The sequence below is a fragment of the Notamacropus eugenii genome, chromosome 4 (assembly GCF_028372415.1).
Source record: "Notamacropus eugenii isolate mMacEug1 chromosome 4, mMacEug1.pri_v2, whole genome shotgun sequence".
In the NCBI taxonomy this organism is placed as follows: Eukaryota; Metazoa; Chordata; class Mammalia; order Diprotodontia; family Macropodidae; genus Notamacropus; species Notamacropus eugenii.
Window position 1 is genome coordinate 248,065,192 of NC_092875.1, and position 24,304 is coordinate 248,089,495.

Sequence of the window (24,304 nt, forward strand, 5' to 3'; positions counted from 1 at the left end):
TGTTCCCTCCTCATCTCTGCCTCTTGGTTTCCCTGGTGTCCTTCAAATCCCAGCTAAAATCCCATCTTCTACAGGAAGCTCTTCCCAACTCTCCTTGATTTCAGTGCTTTCCCTCTGTTAATTATTTCCTATTTGCCTTATGCATAGCTTGTTTGTACATATTTGTTTACTTGTTGCCTCCCCCATTAGTTTGTGAACTCCTTGAGGACACTGACTTTTACATCTTTTCATGCTCCCCAAAATTGTGTCTGGTGTCTTTTACCTTAAGTACTTAATGAATGTTAATTGTATGACTAGAAACCTATAAACAACTGTTCAAAGATGTACAGAAATTTACAAGAGACTAAGTATTGGAATGCTGGGAAAGAGGAAGAGGAGGGTCAGTACAGAAGTGCCTGTACAGTCAGATGAAGGTTGTCTAGAAAGATTTCAGAGGGTAGACAATTTCAAGCAGAATTCTAAGGGAATCTGATGGAGATGGTTTTTTCCCTCAAAAAAGAGTAAAGAGGCATTCTAGGCATTGAGAAAGTACTTTGGGAGCAAGGGATTAGTAGAAAGAGTACTTGAGGCCATTCAAGGGAAGCAGTATTAAGAGTTGATGAGCTCTATTCCTTAATGATGACTTGTAAATTCAGACCCTTTGATTCCACCAGAATATTGAGATTGGAGGCAGAGAACCTGAGTTCACCTGCCAGCTTTCCCTACTTTCTTCCTATATAAACTTGGGCAACTCACTTAATCTCTTTGAGACTCAGTTTCCTCATGGATAAATTAAGACGGTGGAGCTATGTGGCCTTCAAAATCTCTTCCCAGTCTAAATCCTACAAGAATAGTAAATGGATAAGATGAAGTGAGGAATGTCCAAGGGATCACTCCTCTCCTAGCTAGAGTGTTGAGGTGACACAAGCTGAAGGATAAGAAAATGTGAATATTTGATGAGGGGACACAGATTGAGGTAGGAAGTTTCAAAATGGTGGATCAGGTATCTTAATTTTAGATGAAGGCAACTGGAGAGAGAAAGATTCTGGGAGAGAACTTTTACATCATCAGAATGATATTTGAGGAGCTTGACTAACCCAGTAATCCTTGCTGGGTTGTGTGGGATAAGCTAGCAGCAAGGGAGGCTGAGATGGAGGCCATAGGAGAAGTAATTGAGAGTAGCATGTGATCTATGGTTTTGGTAATGGAGAGAAAGGGAAAGACATTGGAAGAATGACAATAAAGATAGCTTCCTCAGTTTACCTTTCCCAGAAACAAAACCAAAACATAAAAGTTAAATTTTAAACTGTCAAACTGTAAAATAATGTCTTCTCTGTTTGTTCTGACTTCTGAATCCCTGAAAATTATGATTTCAGATTGTATTAATCAGGAACCCAAAGATGGAGGCCCTGAAGAATGTGATGGTGAGAAAAGAAATACTGTGCCCTATGTTGAGCCAGTCACTTAACCCCTCTAGGCCTCATTTTTCTTAACTATAAAATGGGAAGGTTAGTCTCAGCGCTTCTTAAACTGGATTGTGAAAAATCTGGCAACAGTAAAAGGTTTATGGATGCACAACAACCAAAAATTAATTCGAAATCAAAGATATAATGAATCTGAGGTGCTTCTGGCAGCATTTGCATCTCACAACTTTGCTGCAGCCTGGGGTTCTGAACACAAAGCTTGGGCACTTTGCACTGCTTATGCCCTCAGGCCACAAACACACAAGAATGGTGCCAAATAGTGAAAGGGGGTGGGAGTGAAAAAGTTTAAGAAGCCCTGGACTAGACAACCTCTAAAGTCCCAGCTACGAAGCTGTGATTCTCTTGCTCTATAATCCTACATTATCCAGTTCCATGTATTCATCTGACACATTAACTTTGCAATAGACGTGTTGCGAGGAGAATCCTAACAGGAGGCCCCTCAGTTCAAAACAATCAAAAGGTGAAAGAACAACCTTTCCTATTAGAAATGCCTACTCTGATATCTTCCTGGGTTAGGAACCACATTCCTCGAAAAGAAATCCAGGCATGTGGCCTTGCCTCTAACATAGACAATGTGAAATGGGCTGAACTCTCTATGCATGTCCTTTCCATTCTTGTGATCCTTGGCACCCCAACCTCACCCAGTGTTATTGTTTTCCTTCGCTCGTGGTCTTTTTATAGACTGTGATAGCTGTGTGACGACTCTCCTGAAGGACCTGGGAATGATGAGCGATGAGCTTCGATTAGTCAAATCTCAGCTCCAGAGTACCACTGCAAGTGCCGCCACTCTGGAGCAAATGAAGCACTTGGAAACCCAGACCAAAGACCTGAGGGTAAGAACTTTTACATAAGGGGAGAGAGCTTTGAAAGAAACTGGCTTTGGTTTAGGTAAGGGCATACTGCTCTCACTCCAGGGCTCCAAACGCAGGTTTGTTTGTAGAAAGTGCTAATAGACACACAGCTTACCATTTGGAGTTTTAACTGCCAGTCTTTTATTCATTCAGTTGGTCATTCAATGTCAGTCAGCCAGCCAATATTTATCAAGTACCTACTGTATGCAGAACGTTGAGAGGGATACAAAGTTAGTCTAATGTTTAAAAAAACTTTAATTAGGAAAGGAAGTTGTCTTCTATGCAAATATTCCTAAAATTGAAAGTAATTTCAGTATCGTACAAGAGAAAACAAAACTCTAAATTAATGTGTCTTCATTAAAGGGATCTTCTTCATTAAGAACTCCTAAGTTCAAATGTAAAACCATTTTCCCTAAGTGATCTTAAGCAAGCCATCTAACATCTCTGGGTCTAATATTAGTGAGCTGTCCACAAAAATGACAGTAATTGTCCTATTGGACAGATTGCAGAACACAGCAACTTCTTTTTGCAAGGTTGATATTTTGTACGTTTTGTATGATTGCACATACATAATCAATATCAAATGGCTTATCATCTCAGGAAGGAGGATAAGGGAGGGCAGAGAGAGAAACTTTGGAACTAAGATTTTTTTAAATGAATGTTAAAAATTTTTTACATTCATTGGGGAAAAAATAAGATATTGTGCTTATCTATCTAAAAAAAATAGACTGATATTTTGAAACTCCCAGGAAGCCTGCCACTTTTGGTACATATGTAATGATGTAAATTACCTGTATGTCACAGCACTAGACACTGCAGAAAAGAGGACATAGAATACTTTGGGTGTATTCTGCTTCGGAAAAGAAAGAATTAGGACTGGGAAGGAGCTTGGGAATAGTTGCTAATTTAATTTGTTTCACTGTGGGGCATCTGTATAACTTTTACTCCTATGGAGCCATGGTTCTCAACAAATCTTGACACTTCTGAAATGCAATTTTATATCTAAGACAACATAGTTGTCTTTTAGAGGGAGGTTCTCTAGAAGAAGGAGCCTTTTCTGACATCTCCAGGATCATTTAGGGCAATTGATAGTTCACCTTGATTTTTCATGGGAAGGTGGTCAAAGGGAGGCCTTGTAGAAACAAATAAAGGCATCTTCTGGCCCAGGGTTTTTGATGTCTCTGTCAGCAGTCTATAAGCTCTGGCAGATCTGTACAAGCTAGAAAGGCTTTGAGTTCAGGCCTTTTAGTAAGGAATGTATTCCTACCATTTTGAGGACCAGACTGGTTCGATTTAGAGAGGCTTGTCATCATCAGAAGTTTGATCATCAGGTGTAGATTGGAGCCAGAAAGAGGTAATAAACCAGTGTGATGTTGTGGAGAGAGCCAGGGAGTGGAGCCAGGAAACCCAAGTTCTTGACTGGTCTGTACTACTATGTGTCTTTGGGCAGTTGACCCGAAAACTTGGTTAAAGAAAAGGCAATAGGCTAAATACATACATTTTATGATTTAATTAATTCATTAATCAATTCCCTATTAAAGAAAACAGTAACATAATGCATTATGGAGTCAGAAAAATATTCTGACTACCCAGTACAGAAATCTTCTGGCTTACATACATTTTACCGTGAGAAAGGAACTCTCTTAGTTGAACAAATCATAAATTTAGTAAGACACAACAATTAACAAAGTAGTGCCACTTGGGATTTATGATCTCAAGCTGTGTGAATTTCCTTTCTGTAGCATACATCTCTGTGACATAAGATAAGGAGAAAATCCCACCACTCTGATGACAGACATCCTACTGACACAGGAAAGGGTACCTTTAACAAAGTTTCAATTGAAATTTCAACCCAGAACATCTGTGTTTTTCTTTATCACAAAGATACCAGGAGAAAGGTCTCCTAAGGAAGTTACTAAGTCAGCCCTATTTCCTTCTCTGAGGCATTCTCTGATATCTTAAGATAACAAGGGAGACTGTTAGGTCCAGACTCTTCTTAATTCAAGCTTTGGCCCTTATTAAAGTCCAAAATTTATATTAAATATTATCAGGGCAAATCACTTAACTTCTCAAGGCCTCATTTTCCCAATCTGTAAAATAAAAGGATTTGGCTATATCAGGGCTGTGCTGGAGCCAGATCAAATCAACTCACAAGTTCCACTTCTTAAATTTTTACTATCAATAGTTTTATCTCAGAAATCAATAACCACTATAAGTCAGATCTTGATTTATTGTTTTGTTGCTTACCTAGACTTAAGAAAGTGCTGGACAAAAGGCTAATAAAGCAGACTAAACTTAAAATGTGTCATGCATACCCACCAAAGAACTAGTTATTAATCACTTAACCAGGACACCCCTGGACTAGATAGTTTTTAAGGCCCCTTCTAGCTCTGACATTTTGTAATTCAAATAAGCATCAGGAATAAGGGAGTCATTAGTGCCTTTCTCTGTAGCCTGTTTAAGTTGAAAGAATTTTAGCAATTTAAATGGAACCTGAAAACTCCTACTTCCGTGAGGAATCATCTCCTCTTCCAGGTTAGCTATATCTTTGAGCAACTCAAGACTCAATAGACCCTTAGCTTTCACTTGTTTCCCCACTTCCTTTATTTTAGAACCAGATCCAAATTGATATTGAGAAGATGACTCCAATATCTAAATGTTTGTGGGAATCATATATATTTTCCTACTCAGTGGGTGGGGAAGGCAAAAGAGGGAGAGAATTTGGAACCCAAATTTTTTTTAAGTTAAAAATAAATGATAATTTTTTTTTTAAATCCTACCATTTTCCTCAATGAGTGAGGGAGGGAATAAAGGGAGAGAATCTGGAATTCAAAAACATTTTAAAATTAATAATAAATAAATAATGATTTTTTTAAAAAAAAAAAGGAATCGTGCTAATTCTATAAAATCAATATTGGTGGTCTTAAGTGAAACTACAGTAACAACGGGCTGGTTGGGCTTTGACTTCCTCTTTTACAGGGAGGTTTAACTTTGCTTTATTCTCAGAATCATTTGCTCAGCTACCAATCTGCCATTTCAAGTCATGGATCAAAAGTAGATGCCCTGGAAAAAGACATGAACAGTCTGAATCAGGACTTTGAGACCCTGCAAGAAAAGGTGACGTATACAGGCAGTTTGTAGAGTAATTACTTAGTTTTAAATTTGGAGTGCTTCACAATCCAGTCACTTCCTACCTTTCCAGTCTATGGGGCAGCTAGATGGTGCAGTGGATAGAGCACCAGTGCACGAGTCAGGAGGACCTGGGTTCAAATCTCACCTCAGACACTTGACACTGACTAGCTGTGTGACCTTGGCAAGTCACCTAACCCCAATTGCCTCATCCTGGGTCGTCTTCAGTCATCCTGATGAATATCTGGTCACTGGATTCAGATGGCTCTGGAGGAAAAGTGAGGCTGGTGACCTGCACAGCCCTCCCTCACTCAAAAAAAAAAAAAAAACAGTCAAGTGCAAGTCATGTCGTTATTTTTCTGATGGCATGGTCTTTGGCATCGAAGGACGAACACAACAACCTTTCCAGTCTTCTTATACATAACCCTCTTCCACCCACACAAAGTGTATCCAAATATATCCTGCTCCATAAAAGGAAAAGGACTCCATCTCCCACCTCCTGCTCCTTTGCACTGGCTTTCTATCCCTTGTACTGTGAATGCTCTCCCTCTTTACTACCAACTCTTTAAAATTCCTGGTTCCCTTCATGGCTTGGTTCTATACCACTTTCTTCAAGAGGCTCTTTTTAGTCCTTCCAGCTGCTAGTGCCTTCCTCCCTTAAACTAGCCTTGATTTACTCTGTGTAAATCTTATATCATTTATCTATTTATATCTTATTGTCTCCTTTATTAGAATTTAAACTCCCTTAATAAGTGCTTAATAATAGCTTAGAATGTTTACCGCCAACAAACTTAATTGCCCCTCATAGTTTGAATTCCTCTACAGGTTCAAATAAATTCAAGGAAAGCACAGACATTATACAACAGTGTTGCTCAGACAAACCAAAATGCCAAACAACTGGACACCAAGATACAAAATGTCATCAGAGATGTTCATGGTAACGATGCCTTCTTACTTTGCTCAGACGTTTTGTTTTATATAACCATTTTGAATGTTAACAGCTTTATGTTTGGGTCCAACATTTTGGATACCCCCTCAGTGCTACTGCCTTCTAGATGAAGCTGATCTCCAATTTGTCCTTTCTATAGTTTGTTTGTACATAGTTGTCTGCATATTGGCTTCCCTGTTAGACTGGGCAGGGATTAACTTTTGCCTTTCCTTCTATCCTCAGTACTAAGCATAGTGCCTAGCACTTACTAGGTGCTTATTCATTGTCTTATTGACTAACAGTACTACTAATTTAAACATACAAGTCTCTCCCCAAAATAAGCAATTCAAAGTTCCCCTTGCCAAATTCCCAACTTTCCAAGTTTAATGAAATATGTAATCTTTCAGTTCTCCTGAAACAGATCTCTGGGACAGATGGTGATGGAAACACCTTGCCCTCGGGTGACTTTTCCAGGAAGCTGGCTGAAGCTAATCTTATGATGAAGGAGATGAGAAATCGAGACTTCCAAGAGCAACTGAGAAAAGCGGAAGCTGAAAAAAGAGAGGCCCAGCTCTGTAAGTTTTTTCCTTCGTTATGTATCGAATGCCATTTGGTTTTAACAACTAAGGGGCCGGGAGGTGTGTTTAGTCCCAGTGAGTAGAATACCTGGACTTTTCAATAACATCTTATTCCTATTATATTCGAATTAATCCATTATTGATAAAAAGGAGCATTCTAAAAGTAGAGTAAGAATATTTTCAGTCAGTTAATCAATAGTTACTGTTTACTATGCTCGAGACACGATGCTAAGTGCTGGGAATGCAAAAAGTAAAAGACAAGCTTACAGTCTAATGGGGGAGACAACAGGCAAACAAAATATGTACAAATGAACTATGTGCAGGATAAATAGGAAATAATTAACAGAAGGAAGGTGCAAGAATTTAGAAGGCTTGGGGAAGGCTTCCAGGAAAAGAGAGGACTTTAGCTGAAATTTAAAGAAAGTCAGGGAGGTCAGTAGTCAGAGCAGAGAAAGAGGGTTCCAGATATGGAGTACAGCCAGAGAAAATCCCGGAGCTGAGAGATGGAGTGTCTTGTTTCTTTAACAACCAGAAGGTCGGTGTACCTGGATCACAATATGCCTTGGAGGGTAGAACATAAGAAGACTGGAAAGGTAAAGAGGGGCTAGGTTATAAAGGGCTTTGAATGCCAATCAAAGCATTTTGTATTTGATGCTGGAAGCCTTAGGAAGCCATTTCCCCTATATTGGAACTATGATAAAAGGCTTCAAACATAACTAAAAAGATAAAAAGAATGAAAAAATTGAAAAAGCACTTACTGACAGTCTAGTTCCCCCACATCAGAAGTTAGCAATTGGTACCTTTTCTCTCTTAGACATTTTCACTTCTTCCTTCCTTTAACCTGTCCAGGCAGCGAGGTATCATAATGGATTGGGTGCTGAATGGGGAGTCAGAAAGACCTGAGTTCACAATCAATTTTTGTCACTTACTAGCTATATGAACCTTGGGCAGGTTTTTAATTTCTCTCAGCCTCAGTTTCCTCATCTGTCGAATGGAGATAATATAGCACCTACTTTACAGGGTTGTTGTGAGCATCAAAAGACAATAAATGTAAAGTGCTTTGAAACCTTTAAAGCGCTATGCAAATTCTTGCTTCTTAACCATTTTCCCCTTCTGCCCTTCTGTCAAGTCATCCCCCTCATCATTCAGTTGGTTAATCATTTTTCTTACAATATGAATTCCAATATTCTTACATTTAATAAAAAACAGAAAGGCATATTATGATGAGTAATTGGAATGAAGTGATTCTAATCTTTAATGCACCTTAATTGAATATTATGACAAACATTTACCCAACCAGTCCTCTTCATGCCATCCTATTTATTGTCCCAGAGAATCACATTTGTAATCAGTATATTTGGAAGAAGAATAGTGAAAAAGTAGATCTTCTTTTCTAAGTTCTGATTTTATAATTGTAGGTGTCCTCTCAGCATTACTATTTAAATTTTATTTTAGTCGTGGCTTTTAATCTCAAGGAATGTGTTATGTTTCAGCAACAGGTCTGATTTCTCATTTATTAGTTATGTGCTTGGTATGTATAAAAAGTAATATGTAAATTGAGGTACCTGGGTGGTACAGTGGTTAGAGCACCAAGTCTAGAGTCAGGAAGACTCATCTTCCTAAATTCATATCTGATTTCAGACACTTACTAGCTGTATGACCCTGGGCAAGTCACTTAACCCTTTTTGCCTCAGTTTCCTCATCTGTCAGATAAGCTAGAGAAGGAAATGGCAAACCACTCCAGTATCTTTGCCAAGAAAACCTTCAATGGGATCACAAAGAGTCATACACAACTGAAATGAGTGAAAAACACAGTAACAAAAATATGTAAATAAAAGTGGAATATGTCATGAAACTGTACTTTTAGATTTTGTTTTTCTGACGTTAGATGTTGTGTTTTCCAGTCCCTAAAATAGAAAACATGGGCTGTTAGACACTATCAGCTTGCCTTCCCTCTATGACACATATCATCTTTTCAAAATGTCATCCTACAGTGCTGAATCGTATTCAGAGTAGCCTGAAAAACCACCAGGCAGAGAATCAGGAACTTGTGAAAACTGTACGAGATTCCCTAAATGAATATGAAGCCAAGATCAATGACCTCCGCAAAGCTCTGCAAGAAGCGACACTCCAAACAAAGCTAACCGATGGTCTCAACCAAGCTAACGATCGAGCCCTGGAAGACATTAAGGTAATTTCACAGTTGGACCTTATCTTTTTCCTTATATTTATTGAAAGGACAGAGAAAATCAAGATCTCTGCTGTTCTCAACCTGGAACAGCAAAGTAAGATGTCTGTGTGAATGTGTATTTACCTGCATTATGCTTCTATCCTCCAATCACATACTAGCAAAAATGAGACACTGCGTATATCTTTGGTAAAAACCAATATAATAAAAATCAACAAGATTATAGTTCCTACTTTTTAGCTCCAAGAAGAAATTTTGATCTGTGAATCATGCACCACTGAAAGCAGGGAAAATAATTTCACACCCACTCCCACCTGATAGAGTACAAGGAGTCCTCTAGTGAATAATGTATCATACTGGCTGAGGAATTCATGCAGTGTACTTACACTTCAAAGACCTTTTTCCATTTGAAAAGCATTAACTTTGTGAATCATCGTATCATCATCATCATGAGAAATGATCTCCCCACCTCCATTTCTCCCTACCTACCAGACAGCTACCACAGTAATACTCTTAATGCACAGTTCCTACCCTATCACCTCTTTTAAAAAACAGACAAACAAACCAACACCCTGTCAACGGGCCCCCCTTGCCTAGAGAATAGAATACATCCTTCTTAGCCTAGCATTTAAAGCTTTCTAAAATCTGGCTTCAGCCAGCCTTTCCAGCCTTACTTGATCTTTCTTCATGACTTTCTAGTGAATCTGAAAGAGTAACGGTTGCCCAATCTCATCCTGCACATTCCTGCATTTGTACATTTGCTCCCTCTACTTTCCAAGACTTCGCTATGTAAAGAAAGCCTGCCCAGACTCCTTTGCATTTTCTTATAGAAGCTATTGTTGGTGCTAAAAGGAACATAGTCTGGTTTTGCTAGGTTTGTGTCCTTCGGCCCCCTCACTACCCTTCTCACCCTCTTCTGGAGATACCCCAGGGGGTTAATGTCCTTAAGACACGATGCCTGAAACTGAAGATAATGCCCTGTCTAGATGTGGTATACAACAAGGGCAAAGGAAAGAAGGACTAACACTCTTCTCATTCTTTGCTGTTATTTTTGGGAAGCGGCAGCCATGTCACCCTATTCATTCATGTTGAACTTGAAATCTACTAAAATCCCCAAATTTTTGTCATAGGAACTTTTACCTTTCTTTGTATCCCCTCACTTAGCACAGTGCCTGGCACACATTGGCACATGTAGAGGTAGTACCTGAGCTGAGTTTGGAAAAAAACAGGAATTCTAAGAGATGGAGATGAGAAGAGAGTGAGTGCATTTCCGAAATGAGGGACAACCAGTGGAAAGTACAGACAGGAGGTGATATGTCATGTATTAGAAAGTTTGCTTGGCAGGAAAGGGAATAGTGTAAACAAGGCAGTTAAGAGATGAGAGGTTCTGCCTTCTGAACATCACCCTTTACCTCCTTCCCATCCCTCCTGAGCACCTGTTATTTTTCTGCTTTCTTCTTGCTCTTGCTGCCAATGTTGTTTATAAAGCCCTTTTTGAGAGATTAAAAAAAACAAAAAGGAAAAGGACCTATATGTACAAAAATGCTTATAATGATCAGTTTCCCAAATTCCTTGTGTACTTCCTTCTTAAATTCAAGAATTGTGTAGACTCTCTAATAAACATCGTGGTGTCTATTTCTTTCTCTGTTGCTCTCCATCTAAATGAATTTCCTCCCCAGTCCTGATTACTTAATTTTTTCCACATGAGTATATCAATGTGAAAGTATATTTCCAGGGACTCATACAGGCATTTCACAGTACCATATAATTTTCCAGATCAACACATTGAAGAAAGCTATTTAGGAAATTAAGAGATAGTTAAACCTATAAAGTCATTCATTGAACCCATTAAATATTTCCTGTTGTCTCTTCATTGTTATTTCTTGTACTTCTAATATACCTAGTCACTAAAGTTTATCTCTCTTTACTTTCCTCAGAGACGGATTAATGAAATAAGCTCCCTACAAAGTGAATTCACGAAATATCTCACCACTGCTGAAACATCTTTGTCACAGACCAACAGTGTTCTCCAACTGATGAAGAAAAGTCAAGAGGTATTTTTAAAAGTGAAAGCATTTTAATTATATCATGAAGAAAATGTGCTAAGAATTGACTTATTTTTTTTCAAGTGTTTGAAAAAAGCTATATCCCAGATAAATAGATCTATCCTGTTCCCTTGATTTAACTATTCTAATTCCAGTCTCCTTGCCTATGAATAGGCTAGTTTGATTGCCTGGAAAGCGTGCCCTCCTCACTGCTAGGTTGTTTAGACTCAACACAGGTTCTTCCTCCTCGGTGAAGCCTTTTGTGAACCCTGTAATTGTTAGTACCCTCTCCCTTCCTTAAATAATATTCTGTTTATTTAGTTATATAAATATAAACTCTTTCAAGCAGGGTCTTCTGTGTATTTCATTGTCTTTGTATCCACAGGACTTTTCACACAGGACCTCAGATATGCCTATAGATGTATGTCTAAAAGGACACTGAAAATGAAAAGAAATATTTTATTGATAGGAGTTTGGAGTTGATGCAGGAATCACTGGAATTTCTTTGCTGCTGGAAGTCAGTAGCAATGGCTATTTCAGAAGCAGAAAGTCTTCAGTGGTTAAATATGCCTTGGTGACAGCCTTGTACATTTAAACAACCTCCCAAAGGTGGCATTTCCCCTCTGCCTACCCTTTAAAAGAAATGTTATTAAATCTGCAGCCTTTTAGTCCCTAGAGAGCTCAGTCATTTGTGACATTGTACCAGGTTAGCAAGATGGGATGCTTTTTTACACCTGGAAATATACTGGAAAACAGATATACATTTATTGCCTCTGAGTGTTCTGTATTTCTCTTTGTTTACTTGGAAAAACAGGGATATGAGAAATTGGCATCCACTTTAAATGAAGTAAGGCAAGAACTGAGTGACAAAGTGAAGGATCTTTCCCGATCGTCTAGCAAAGAATCTTTAGTGGTGAGGGCAGAGAATCATGCCCAATCACTACAAAAGTTAGCAAAGCAATTGGAAGAGTAAGTATATAACTCTCTTGTTTCTGTAGCAGAGGATGCTGCATGAAGGCAGACATGTATGGTGTTATCAGTTAGAGCTTAATGCCCTTTAGTTACTAGGGGTTGAGGGGTGGAGTTGATTTTATTATTAGCCTTCCTAGCAACATCAAACACTACAGCTATCAGTGTTTATTACTACTTAATAGCATGAATGAACTCTCAGTTCCTCACTACCTGCTTAGGAAAAGAATTTAAAAGACAGCTTCGAGTACATTTTGGGAGAAAATACCACAAGCCTAAGCATCCATTATTCCCTCCACTCTCTGACAGGACTCTAAATGTCAAATAAGAGTATTGACTTCAGTCAGTGTCTGGGTTCATGGTGGCCCCTCCAGAGGACCCTGGTTATTGGACATTTTTTTCTTTATGCTTCCTTCCTGTGGGTGTCTGCATCTCTCCCCTCATGACCTTTCAGAATCAAGAGAAACACCAGTGGTGATGAGTTGGTGCGCTGTGCTGTGGATGCTGCCACAGCTTATGAAAACATCATCAATGCAGTGAAAGCAGCTGAGGATGCTGCCAACAAGGCAGTGAGCGCATCGGACTCTGCTCTACAGGTGGGATTGCACTGAACTAGGAAAATCTCTGAGTCCCACTCTGTTGGTGAGAAACCATCTTTAGGGAATCCTGAGCACTAGAAAGCCAGCTTAAGCTTCCAAAGAGTTGAGGGAGTTCTTGGCAAGATGAGGAGCCAAATTCCATCTTCCTTATGCTGAGGGTTTACATTGTGTTAAAAGCTGACAGATGTTTTCTTTCCAGACTGTGGTGAAGGGAGACCTGCCTGGAAAAGCCAAGATATTGAGCTCCAACAGCGATAAGCTACTAAGGGAAGCAAAGACCACACAAAATAGATTATATCAAGGTACCCAAATACTCAACAAAAGAGAGGAAATAAAGGGACTGTGAAGTGGCATGGGGATTTGGGGGGAGACATAGGAGAAGATGTCATTTTTTTAAACCACGGTGTCAATGAAACTGAGAGATTTTTCTTGACTCTTATGAATTTGTCATTGTCACCCAGTTCCTTGTTGCTATCCAACCCTTCCCCACCACCAAACTATATGTGAACAATTTGTTTTTGCTATTGTTTGTTTTCCCATAACCAGAAGCCCACTGTAAATAAATGTCTGATGTAGACTGGACTAGTCTGCACTGGATTGGCCAGTGGTCTGGCTCAAATAATTCTACTTATAACAATGAAGAGAATAGTAGCATATCAGGATATTGACTTCAGTTCAATTCAATAAACATTTAGTAAGCATCTGCTGCCTACCAGTCACTGTGCTAGGTACTGTGGATGCAAAAGGAGATAAAAGGCAATTCCTGTCCTCAAAGTGCTTACAATCTAGTGGGGGAGACAACATGCAAACAAATGTAAATAAAGCAAACTGTATGTAGAATAAATAGGAGATGGTTAACTGAGGGAAGCCACTGGAATAAAGAGGGCTTTGGAAAGCCTGCTTCTGGAAGGTGGAATTTTAGTTCCTTTTAAGGAAGTCAGGTAGAGCAATAGTCAGGACAGTTACTGTCCTTGGTGCTGAGGATAGAAATTCAAAAGTGAGAAGGAATTGTCATTTCATCTGATAAGCGAATAAGTGACTCATAGCTAAGCTAAGACCATTGGCCCTATGGTAGAAAGAGCTCTGGACTTGAAGTCAAGAGACCTGAGCCACTTACTAAATAACTTAATTTAAGGGCAAGTCGCTTAGTTTTTCTGAACCTTCATTCCTACTTCCCTCATCGCCTTCCAGACTTCTCTCTTTCTGTTCAGTTTCCAAGACATGCCCTTTCTACCTTAATGACATCTTCTGCATCTGGTCCCTTGTCTCCACTGACACGGCTGTTACCTTAGTCGTGTCCTCATTGCCTCTTGCCTAGATAATTGCAACAGCCTCTTAATTGGTCTCCCTGCCTCAGATCTCTCCAGTCTGTCTTTACACACTGTTGCCAAAGTGATTTTCCTTAAACATAGAGCTGACTGTGTGACATCCCAGTGCCCTCCTGTTGCCTCTAGTGCTGAGTGTAAACTTGTATAACATTTGAAAGCCCACCACTCTACCCCAGTCTTTCTTTCCAACCTCATTGGTGATTACTGCATGCTGCCCTCCAGCCAAACCGGCATTCTACCTGATCCTCACACATAGTGTGCCATCTCTATGACTTTACATTCTCTATCCAGCTGTGCCCGGGATTTCCTCTCTTCTTTCCTCCCCTTCATACAGAATACCTCTCTCCTTATAAAGTGCATCTCAGGAACCAGCTTCTGCATGAAGCTTTTTCTGAGCCCTCAGACTATTAGTCCTCTAGCCCCCTCCAAAGTACCCAAAGTATATTTAACTTCTGTGTGAATATTTGTATTTGTTCTCTTTATATTTATGCCATATATTTGCATAAGGGGCCAGCTAGGTGGCACAGTGGATAGAGTACCAGACCTGACATCAGGAAGACTCATCTTCCTGAGTTCAAATCTGGCCCAAGACACTTCCTAGCTACGTGACCCTGGGCAAGTCACTCTAACCACATTTGCCTCAGTTTGCTCGTCTATAAAATGAGCTGGAGAAGGAAATAGCAAACCACTCCAGTATTTTGGCCAAATGGGGTCAAGAGTAGTCAGGATATGACTGAACAATAACAAAAATATAGAGATCTTTATTGTCTCCTGTATTGGAATGCAAGCCCATTTCGAAGAGGGACTACTTCATTCTTTATCCTTGTATCCACAGCCCTTAGCACAATTCCTGGCACACAGGCTTTGCCTAATAATTACTTGTTGATTCATTTCATTATCTACCAACTGGGCTTATACTTGCACTATCTGCCTCACAGATGGCAGCCTGTATTCTCCCAAGTTGTTGTGAGAAACATGTAAAGAATTATATCAATGTCAACTCTTAGTATGAACGATGACAATAATTCTGCTATTATTATTATTACCTACCGAGGTGTTAGAGGAGCAAATGAGGTAATGTGTATAAAAGATTTTTTCACCTTGCATGATGAAAGAAACTACATACATCCCTTATACATAAGCTGTTTTTAAGAGCCACAGAACTGCTTTAAAATTTTTGTGTCTGTAGAAACTTAAACTATTTATTCGCTGTGGCCAGGAGTGCCATCCTGTAAGGCAAAAGTTTTTTCAAGCATCTCTTTTACCTATGGAGACTAGACCTTCATGTTTCTCACGATTTTTATTTTTAAAAGTAAAATCCCTCCAGAAGAAACAGAGATGCTGGGAAAAAGAGAAGTCCCCCAACCCTCCCATCTCTCCTGAAATCTGAGAGTCCTGGAGAGGAGAGTGTGAAAACCACAGGCCTTGGTTTTTTCCCCCAAACTCACACAGCTGTGCCATGGTCATTCTCAGCTTCCAGTTCCTCTCCCTATTTTTCAGACTCTTTCAGGAGGTATCAAGTTTGTTTGGGGGTTTTTTTTCCTGCCCTATGATTTTCAAGAATTAAGTTTCAAGATCAGTTGTCTCTGACATCTCTCTTTCCTTTATACATCCTGAGTTCCAGAAACAGGGGTCAGGTCTTAATTTAATGTTTTGGAAATAGAGATGAGTACAACTTTTGAAATGTAATTAAAACCAATGACATAATTTTTTAAAAAATCTTGTGACAGCAGTGATAACTTCAGCCTTCTCCTGTGTTTTCTCTGTCGCCAGGTGGCAGCGTTATGACCCAAGTGCTCTTGGCACTTGCTTCCCCTCTCTGGATTGCTCTGAATGTCTTTGTATTTGCGGGGGGGGGGATGGGGAAGAAGAGGAGAAAGGAGGGGGATCAGGAGAAACAAAAAGAAAACCACACACATTAGTGAAACCTTCAATATTTGAATAACATAAAAAATCCCTGGACAGTGGCACTCTCCTTCTTTGTCTTTGTAACTTTGGTGCCTCACGTCATGTTTAGCACACAGTAAGTCTTTAATAAATGCTTCTTGATTCATAATATTTGGCTTAATATTTGCTTGAACGAGATGTCATTGTTTTGGCTTTTGGCATCCTTTTTCAAACTGCTAATCAGTAAGTCAACAAACATTTATTAAGCTCCTACTATGTGCCAGGTACTGAGCTAAGCATCGGAGATTTAAAAAAAGAAAGAAAAGAGGCAAAAGACAGCCCTTGACCTTCAAAAGCTCACAGTGTAATGGGGAAACAATATACTAACAACTATGTACAAGGAGGCTATAGAGAAGAGTAATAGGGAACAATTAAAAGAGGGAAGGTACTGGAATTAAGAGGAATTAGGAAATACTTCTTGTAGAGGGTGAGATTTTTGGCTGGGTCTTAAAGGAAGCCAGCAAGTGAGGAGGAGGAAGGAGAGCATTCCAGACACATGGGAGAGCAGCCTCCCCAGACTGATGGAGAAATGATGTCCTACCCATAGCTTTTCTCCTTGTCCCTTTCCCATGTACTTATTTCTACAGCATCTATGGCTCTAGTCATCAGTCTGTGGAACTACATGTGTATCTACACCTCAGCCAGGACTTTACAAGATCGTAATAGCCACAAATTATGTAATACTTCAAAGTTTGCGGAGTACTTTATAAATATTACCTCATTTGCTTCTCACAACAACCCTGGGAGACAGGTGGTATTATTATCCCCATTTTATGAATAAAGAAACTAATACACAGAGAGGTTAGGTGATTTGCTCAAGGTCACATAGCTAGTAAGTGTCTGAGACCATGTTTGAACCCAGTTCTTCCTGAATCCAGGTCTAGTGCTTGTTTGCTGTCTCTCTATCTCTGTCTTTCTTTTTCTGTCTCTCTCCCCTCTTTCTTTGTCCTATATATGTATATACGTATGTATAAGTGTATGTTTTATACATACACATTTTCATATATGTTATATACACACATTTCCATTTATGTATATATGTGTGTGCACTGTCATGTATGTATATACATTTTAATATATGTATATGTGTACACATGAGTTTCATATATGTATATTTTCATATGTGTATCTTCATTTTTCATACATGTATGTGTATATACATATGCATATATACGTATATGAATGATACTACCTAAATGCTGGCTAAGATGATCACTGAGACTCAGATCCAGCCTGTGCTGTATTAACTCACAGTCAAGAGATGCCATGTGAACACGAGAATTTAAATGCCACAAAGCCACTTTCCCATACCTTATTTGTTTGGGGTTTTTTTGTTCTTGTTTTAGATATCAGTCCAGCTCTGGACAGCCTGCGGGACACTTTGGATGTTGTTACAACAAAGAAGGGCTTGATACAGACAGACCTCACTATGATCCAAGATGATCTTCGTGGAATAAATCGAGGTCAGTAGCTCAGTGTCTCTTTTTCCCTCTGTCATGTTGCTGAACACTTCAAATGCTCACTCTGACCTTTCTTTACCTGCCTTAGATGACATTGATCGTATGACCAGTAATGCAAAGAGTTTGATCAGAAATGCAAATGACATCACTGACAGTGTGCTGGACGGTCTGAACCCAATTCAGACAGATGTGGAAAGAATGAAGGACACCTATGGAAGCGCACGGAGTGAAGACTTTAACGAGGCTCTGAGTGATGCAAACAATTCAGGTACCAGACATTCTCCTCTGGCTAGAAGGAATCACTGCCATCTCCTGGTGTTGTTTATGTGCCTTGGGGTCATTTGAAGTTTTCTGAGAAGCCTGACCACACAAACCGAAGGAAATATCAGAGTGATGGAATCTGCAAGCACCTATATTCAGAACCAGTTTTATGAATTAAACTCCTCCTACAGAGGGAGGATTACATGTTGTTATGATTAAACCAGGAGATGATTCTCAATGTACGGTCCACAGATACCGGTCTCCCCAAGACCCTTCCAGAGGTTCCATGACTTAAGAATATTAAAATGTTTTGGTTTCTAATATGGTAATATCAATAATAAAACCAACTTAAACAATGATTCTATGGACACCTCAATAATTTCAAGAGTATAAAGAGGTTCTGAGACCAAAAAGTTTGAGAATCACTGAAATATGGGAACCTAATCCTGAATGGGAGCCAGAATGGGTATTTTTCCTTTGTCTAAAGCACTATTCCTGATTTTCCCCTTTGTAAAGAGAGCAAGTATTATTTGCTCTTCCAATTAGTGCTCACATTTTTTATCTCCTGAATCTCTCTCTTCCCCAAATCATAGAAATGATGAATTAATTGTGAATATAATAGAACAGAAATGCAAACCCAAAAAGCTTATTTTTGTTCTGCAGTGGTCAAGAGAGGTTTAACATGTAGATTTGACATGAAAGTGAAAAATTTGGCATATAGAATGTGTGTGGCTTGGTGAGCTACCCTGGAGCTGATTCACCCTGTCTGACCATTTTTTCCCAAGTAACCAACACTAGTAATAAGGGCTTCTATATTTAACCTTCTAATAGCTCCCAAAGTAAAGATGGTAAAATCTTTTTTCTCTCTTCTCTAATTACATCAACAGTGAAGAAATTAACCAGTAAGATACCAGATCTCTTAAGCAAGATTCAGAGTATCAACCAACAGCTCTTGCCACTGGGCAACGTCTCTGACAACGTGGACCGAATAAGAGAGCTCATTCAGCAAGCCAGAGATGCCGCAAATAAGGTACTCCTTCCACTGCAATGACAGTTGACAGAAGTTAATGTTCTCTTTGAAATTCAAATCCATATTTGTCTAAAATGAAAAAGTGTCCCTGGGAGATGGTTTTGAAATTAATGCTGAAACAATACCTACTCTTACTGACCTTTTTTTCCTCAGTGCCTGGCATACAGTAGGCACTTAATAGTTGATTGCTGATTGATCATTGTTTGTTGGATTCCCTGATCTTCTCATGACCTCTCCTCGTAAAACTATGCTCTGCCATAAATTAATACAAGTTAAAATTAATTTTTTTCTGAGATTTGCAACTCATTCTAAGGAGGTTAAAGAATCAGGACTGCATAATGTGTTTAATAGGAATGTATGCGTAGAACTCATATAAGATTGGATGCCATTGTGGGGAGGGAGGCGGAGAGAGAGGGGAGAAAATTTAAAACTTATGGAAGTGATTGTTGAAAACTGAAGACAAATAAATTAATTTTCAAAAAAGAATAGGAACTATAAAACCAGGAATCAGCATCTTAGATATAAAAATAGCATATTTAATCATGGGAGCATCCCACAATTCAATAGTAATTCCTTATGAGCTTCCCTGAACCACAAGTACCATTCTTACAGAAAAAGAAAAAAGCACACTTAGTATAGGAAACATAGAGGAATGCAAGAGAATTGGAGATGACAAATTTGGGAACAGCTTTGAGTCTTACCATAATCTGAGGCCCTATTTTATACCCCTGTGTGCACACTGGCCTCCAAGAAGCTATACTGTTCACTCCCTCTTTTCTGTTCACTGTTCTGTTCTGTTCTGTTCACTGTTCTGTTCACTCTGTAGCTTTTCCAGTGCTGCCCATTGATTAGCATGCCCATCTCCCCTCCACTTGGTGAGCTCCTACTCACTGCCCAAGCCTACCTCAAACCCTTTCATGAGTCTTTGCTCAATTATCTTGTCAGTAATGAACTTGGCAGCCTTTCACCTCATTTAACAATTTATGAAAGTCCTTTGCTCATGTACCTAATAATTATGACTTTGTGATATAGGCGTTTGTGTTAAATGCCTTAATACAAGAAGCAGCACTGAGTAATGGACAGAGGATCAGTCTCAGACCCTGGGTTCAGGCGCTTGACCTCATGTATGAGGTCGTATGAACCTGGGTATGTTATTTAATGTCTCAGAATACTAACCCACTCTACAACTATAATTGCGTAGAAGGTTCTGACCTGCATTTGATGAGAGAGTTCTTCACTCAGGGAATATTCTATACCAATGAAATCACACGTCTTTTCCCTACCCATATGCCCCAACAGATCGTAAAGTCCATGAGAGCAGCACCTGACTGTAGCTTATCTAAGCTTGTTCAGTTTACTTGAGAGTCTAACACACTGCTGTAGGCATAATAGATCCTTAATCATTATTTGTTGAGTTGGGCTGAATAAATTTACAATTCATGCAAACACTGATTTATTCTCCAAGGATTTTATTGTCATCCCAATGGTGTTATTCTTTGGGTAGTTAAAGAATGCCTGGTTTTTGGGTCACTGCTGAGGAGCCCTAATGTTCTGTGACTGAACATCTCCAATGAACAATGAAGTCTAATCTTGGGGTTTAGTGTATTAATCAGAGGATTATTCTTAACGATACCTTTGGGAAACTTCCCCCATGAATGACAGAATGGCACAATTGCTTTATTGCCAGCTCCTGAAAAATCTTCATGATTTAACAGTCTAGGAGGTTTCAGATTTACTGTGTTCTTTTGCCATAACAACTATATTCTTTGGTGAACAGTAGTCTGTTTTTCTAATGGGCATCTAGGTATCACAGGAGATAGGGTGCCAGGCCTTTAGTCAGGAAGATTCATCTTCTTGAGTTCATATCTAACCTCAGACACTCACTACTGTGTGACCCCTGAGCAAGTCACTCAACCCTGTTTGCCTCAGTTCCTCATCTGTAAAATGATCTGGAAAAGTGAATGGTATATACTCTAGTACCTTTTGCCAAGAAAACCCCAAATAGGGTCACGAAGAGTCAGATACAGCTGAATATGACTGAAAAACAACAAAACAACAAATTGATTCTCTGATTGAAGAAGAATGAATAATTCTACCTGCTCCCTTTCTTCCCCTTAGAATACTTAATCCTTTTGTATTCCATTCCCCCAGGTTGCTGTTCCGATGAGGTTCAATGGCAAGTCTGGTGTTGAGGTTCGACTGCCAAATGACCTTGAAGATTTGAAAGGGTACACATCTCTCTCTTTGTTTCTTCAAAGACCTGAATCCAGAGACGATGGAGGGGATGAAGACATGTTCGTGATGTACTTGGGCAATAAAGATGTAGGTATTTCTTTGACACTTGCCTTTTTTGTTTTTAGAACATAGACTATGTTTTTTAGCTATCTGCTTTTTCCCCCATCACAAGCATTTAAATTCCATTGACACTATGGCAAAAATTAGTGCCACATCATTACCAACCCCTAATCATGACCCTCTTGACCTATCCTACAGTTAAGCTCTGAGCCCCTCAAGGGGGAGTGCTATTACTGCTATCAAAGTGAGTTCTTTGACCCTGGCTCCCTAGATCCCTATGATTAGATTAGGATCTCCCATAGACCTAGCAGCCTTTCCTCCTAAGTCTCTAAATCAGTCTCTGCCACTGCACCTTCTGCCACACTCCTTTATCTATGGTTCACCAGGTTTCCCAGTCAGGTTGGGCATCCATTCTGTAGCAACCCCATTCTTTTCAAGGACCATTCTACCAACTCTCCCTCTACATAATTAGAGACTTTGCTGTCATTGTCTTCAGTTACTCCTGTCCCCAGGTGATCTCAAGGCATCAAGGAAATTAAGAGTAGCTCCTCTTTACAAATGGTTCGAAGACTCTGACCCTAAAATATCTAGCAGTCTCTTTTTACATTTAGAGACACCAGAATAAAGAGATAAACCTCTCTCCCTCTTTGCAGATAATGGGTATCAATAACTTCTCTGGCTATAAAAAGTTGTCTTCTTACTTTTTATCCAATGTTTAAGACTTCATATCACTAAAATTTACATAATACCCTTTTAGAGTTTATATTTATTTTTAGCATTGATTTTCATCATTTTGTTCTTTGACTTTGATATGAAATGGATATCTTAGAAAATATCTAATTCAGAATGTCTTATTTGGTAGAGAACTATTTGAAATACTAGAATTTTGGGGGGGTACTAAACCATAAATGAATGTCATTGGAGGAATCCACTTTCGGGTTCTCAAAAATCAACATTTTTTTTCCCTTTTACCTTATCATATTTAGAATTTTCTAGAATATGTGCCTAGTCTTATACCCTGCTCTCCTCAGGTCTCATTAATCTTCAAATGAACAGTTTGTTTTACATATGCCAGGCACATATTTTTTGTATATAAGATTTATTCATGTTTGTAATGAGCTTCCTTGGCCCCAGGAGTGGGGAAAAGACAGTGGTGGAAATTCACTCAAACACTTTTTAATGTCTCTAGGCTTCAAAGGACTACATAGGAATGGCAGTAAGAGATGGCAAACTTGTTTGTGTCTATAACTTGGGAGACCAGGAAGCTGAAACCCAGATGGACACAGTTTTGACTAAGAGTGTAACTCAAGAGGCAGTTATGGATCGAGTGAAATTTCAAAGGTGCAAACCTACACTTCTGTTGTTCTTGCTTGCATTTAAGATAACATGTTGTAACTATTTCTGCTACATCCATTGCTTGTTCCTATTCTGAGTGCCACAGAAGTCTTGACTCTTTTTTCTTATAACTTCTTTACTATTTAGGATCTTCCAGTTTGCAAAGCTCAGCTACTTTAAAGAAGCCACGTCCCATAAGCCAAAACCTCCTGATTTCTATGACATGGATAGTGGGAGTGGCGATATTCTTCTCAATTTGGACCCGGAAAATGTTGTCTTTTATGTTGGAGGCTACCCACCCAATTTCAAGGTGAATGCATGTGGAATTCCCAGTTAAGGAAGCTGTTTGTCTGAGTCTCTATAAAGGCTCTTTTTATAATGTGCTGATCTTTCCCAATAATATCTTCCTTTTGATTGTCGTATTATAGTTAAGTCATGGCATAGCTGTGGGACTCTGGGCAGGTCACTTCACTTCTGTCTGCCTCAGTTTCCTCATCTCTAGAATGGAGATGATAATAATAGCACCCACCTCCTAGGACTGTTGGGAGGATCCAGTGAGTAAAGGGCTTTGCAAGCTTTAACACGCTATGTAGGCATTAGCTGTATGACTATATCCCTTTTATAGTTTATAATCCAAGTACCAGCTTCCAGCAGGTTTCATCAGATTTGTGTTTCTTTTGTTATAGCTTCCTCGTGAATTAAAATACCCTCCCTACAGGGGCTGCATTGAATTAGATGACCTCAATGAAAATGTTCTAAGCCTGTACAACTTCAAAAAGACATTCAATCTCAATACAACAGAAGTGGAGCCCTGTAGAAGGTAAATGAAGCAGGAACAACAAGAGGCCTTAGGGGTAATGGGAATTTTTAGGTGAGTACCAGGGCCTCCCAGTGCCTTCATCACAAAGCAGGAATGTGATCGAGACGACGCTTTTTGTTTTAACTGCCCTCTTGGGCTTGTTCCCTTCATTGTAGAAGGGATGTTGAGAATTCTGCTATGTGAATGAGTGTTGATCTAGTCTGTTTATGTTCCCAGGTAAATCATTTTACAGCTCTGTACCTGGATCTTTGGTTTCTAGTCCACTCCTCCTCCAGATCTCATTTGACAATTCATCACAATGAGGTGTGTGTGTGTGTGTGTGTGTGTGTGTGTGTGTGTGTGTGTGTGTGTTATGTGCATAGCATATTCACTATTGGTTAGCATCTCTTTTCCATAGAATCTATCTAGAGGGAATAAACAACTGGATCCTAAGAGACTATGTTTCCTCTGTAACAAAATGACGATATTTGCAGGACAGATGACCTGCTCAAGTTACTCAGACAGACAGACATCCATATGTCCTGTTAATACGGCCATTGTATACTTGTTAACTTGCTGCCCTGTCTTCTGACTTGTAGTGATTTTATATTGACAGGAAAAAGGAGGAGTCTGACAAAAATTATTTTGAAGGCACAGGCTACGCACGGGTTCCAACCCAACCCAGCACTCCTTTTCCAAACTTTCTACAGACAATTCAGACCACAGTAGATGAAGGCTTATTGTTCTTTGCAGAGCACCAGGTAAGTCAAAATCTGGTAGCAAACATTGCTAAATTAATCAATTACAAATGATTGATTCACATGTGCCCCATCTTTGACACATAGTGGGTGTGTAGCCCTGGGCAATTCACTTCACTTGTCAGTGCCCCCCAGACAATCATCCAACACTATATATGGCTAAGCAAGTACTGATCTACACTGGTAGGTACTCTTTAGGGGGATCCCAGTAACAAGGAGAAAAAACAAAAACAGAAAAATAAGTACAGGTCCAAGCCCCCGGCCCCAAATTCAGTGACTTTAGGAAATTTGTCTACCTTAAAACTAGAGGATTCATTTCCATTTATGTTTATAATATTCAA

At 39.3% G+C, this 24,304-nt stretch overlaps 1 protein-coding gene across 3 annotated transcripts in view; it reads left to right on the forward strand.

Annotated features, from left to right (window-relative positions):
• LAMA3 (laminin subunit alpha 3) overlaps positions 1–24,304 on the forward strand; it is a 330,029-nt gene that overhangs the window by 280,459 nt on the left and 25,266 nt on the right. For all 3 annotated transcript variants that reach the window (XM_072604400.1, XM_072604399.1, XM_072604401.1), the window contains 18 exons: positions 1,356–1,403; positions 2,145–2,296; positions 5,321–5,431; positions 6,269–6,380; positions 6,779–6,946; positions 8,944–9,140; positions 11,075–11,191; positions 11,997–12,151; positions 12,606–12,747; positions 12,950–13,052; positions 17,372–17,488; positions 17,574–17,753; positions 18,634–18,776; positions 20,928–21,098; positions 22,261–22,412; positions 22,554–22,716; positions 23,093–23,226; positions 23,822–23,966. In XM_072604400.1, coding sequence (XP_072460501.1) covers positions 1,356–1,403; positions 2,145–2,296; positions 5,321–5,431; positions 6,269–6,380; positions 6,779–6,946; positions 8,944–9,140; positions 11,075–11,191; positions 11,997–12,151; positions 12,606–12,747; positions 12,950–13,052; positions 17,372–17,488; positions 17,574–17,753; positions 18,634–18,776; positions 20,928–21,098; positions 22,261–22,412; positions 22,554–22,716; positions 23,093–23,226; positions 23,822–23,966 — 2,510 coding nt within the window. The remainder of the gene's footprint in view (positions 1–1,355; positions 1,404–2,144; positions 2,297–5,320; positions 5,432–6,268; positions 6,381–6,778; positions 6,947–8,943; positions 9,141–11,074; positions 11,192–11,996; positions 12,152–12,605; positions 12,748–12,949; positions 13,053–17,371; positions 17,489–17,573; positions 17,754–18,633; positions 18,777–20,927; positions 21,099–22,260; positions 22,413–22,553; positions 22,717–23,092; positions 23,227–23,821; positions 23,967–24,304) is intronic.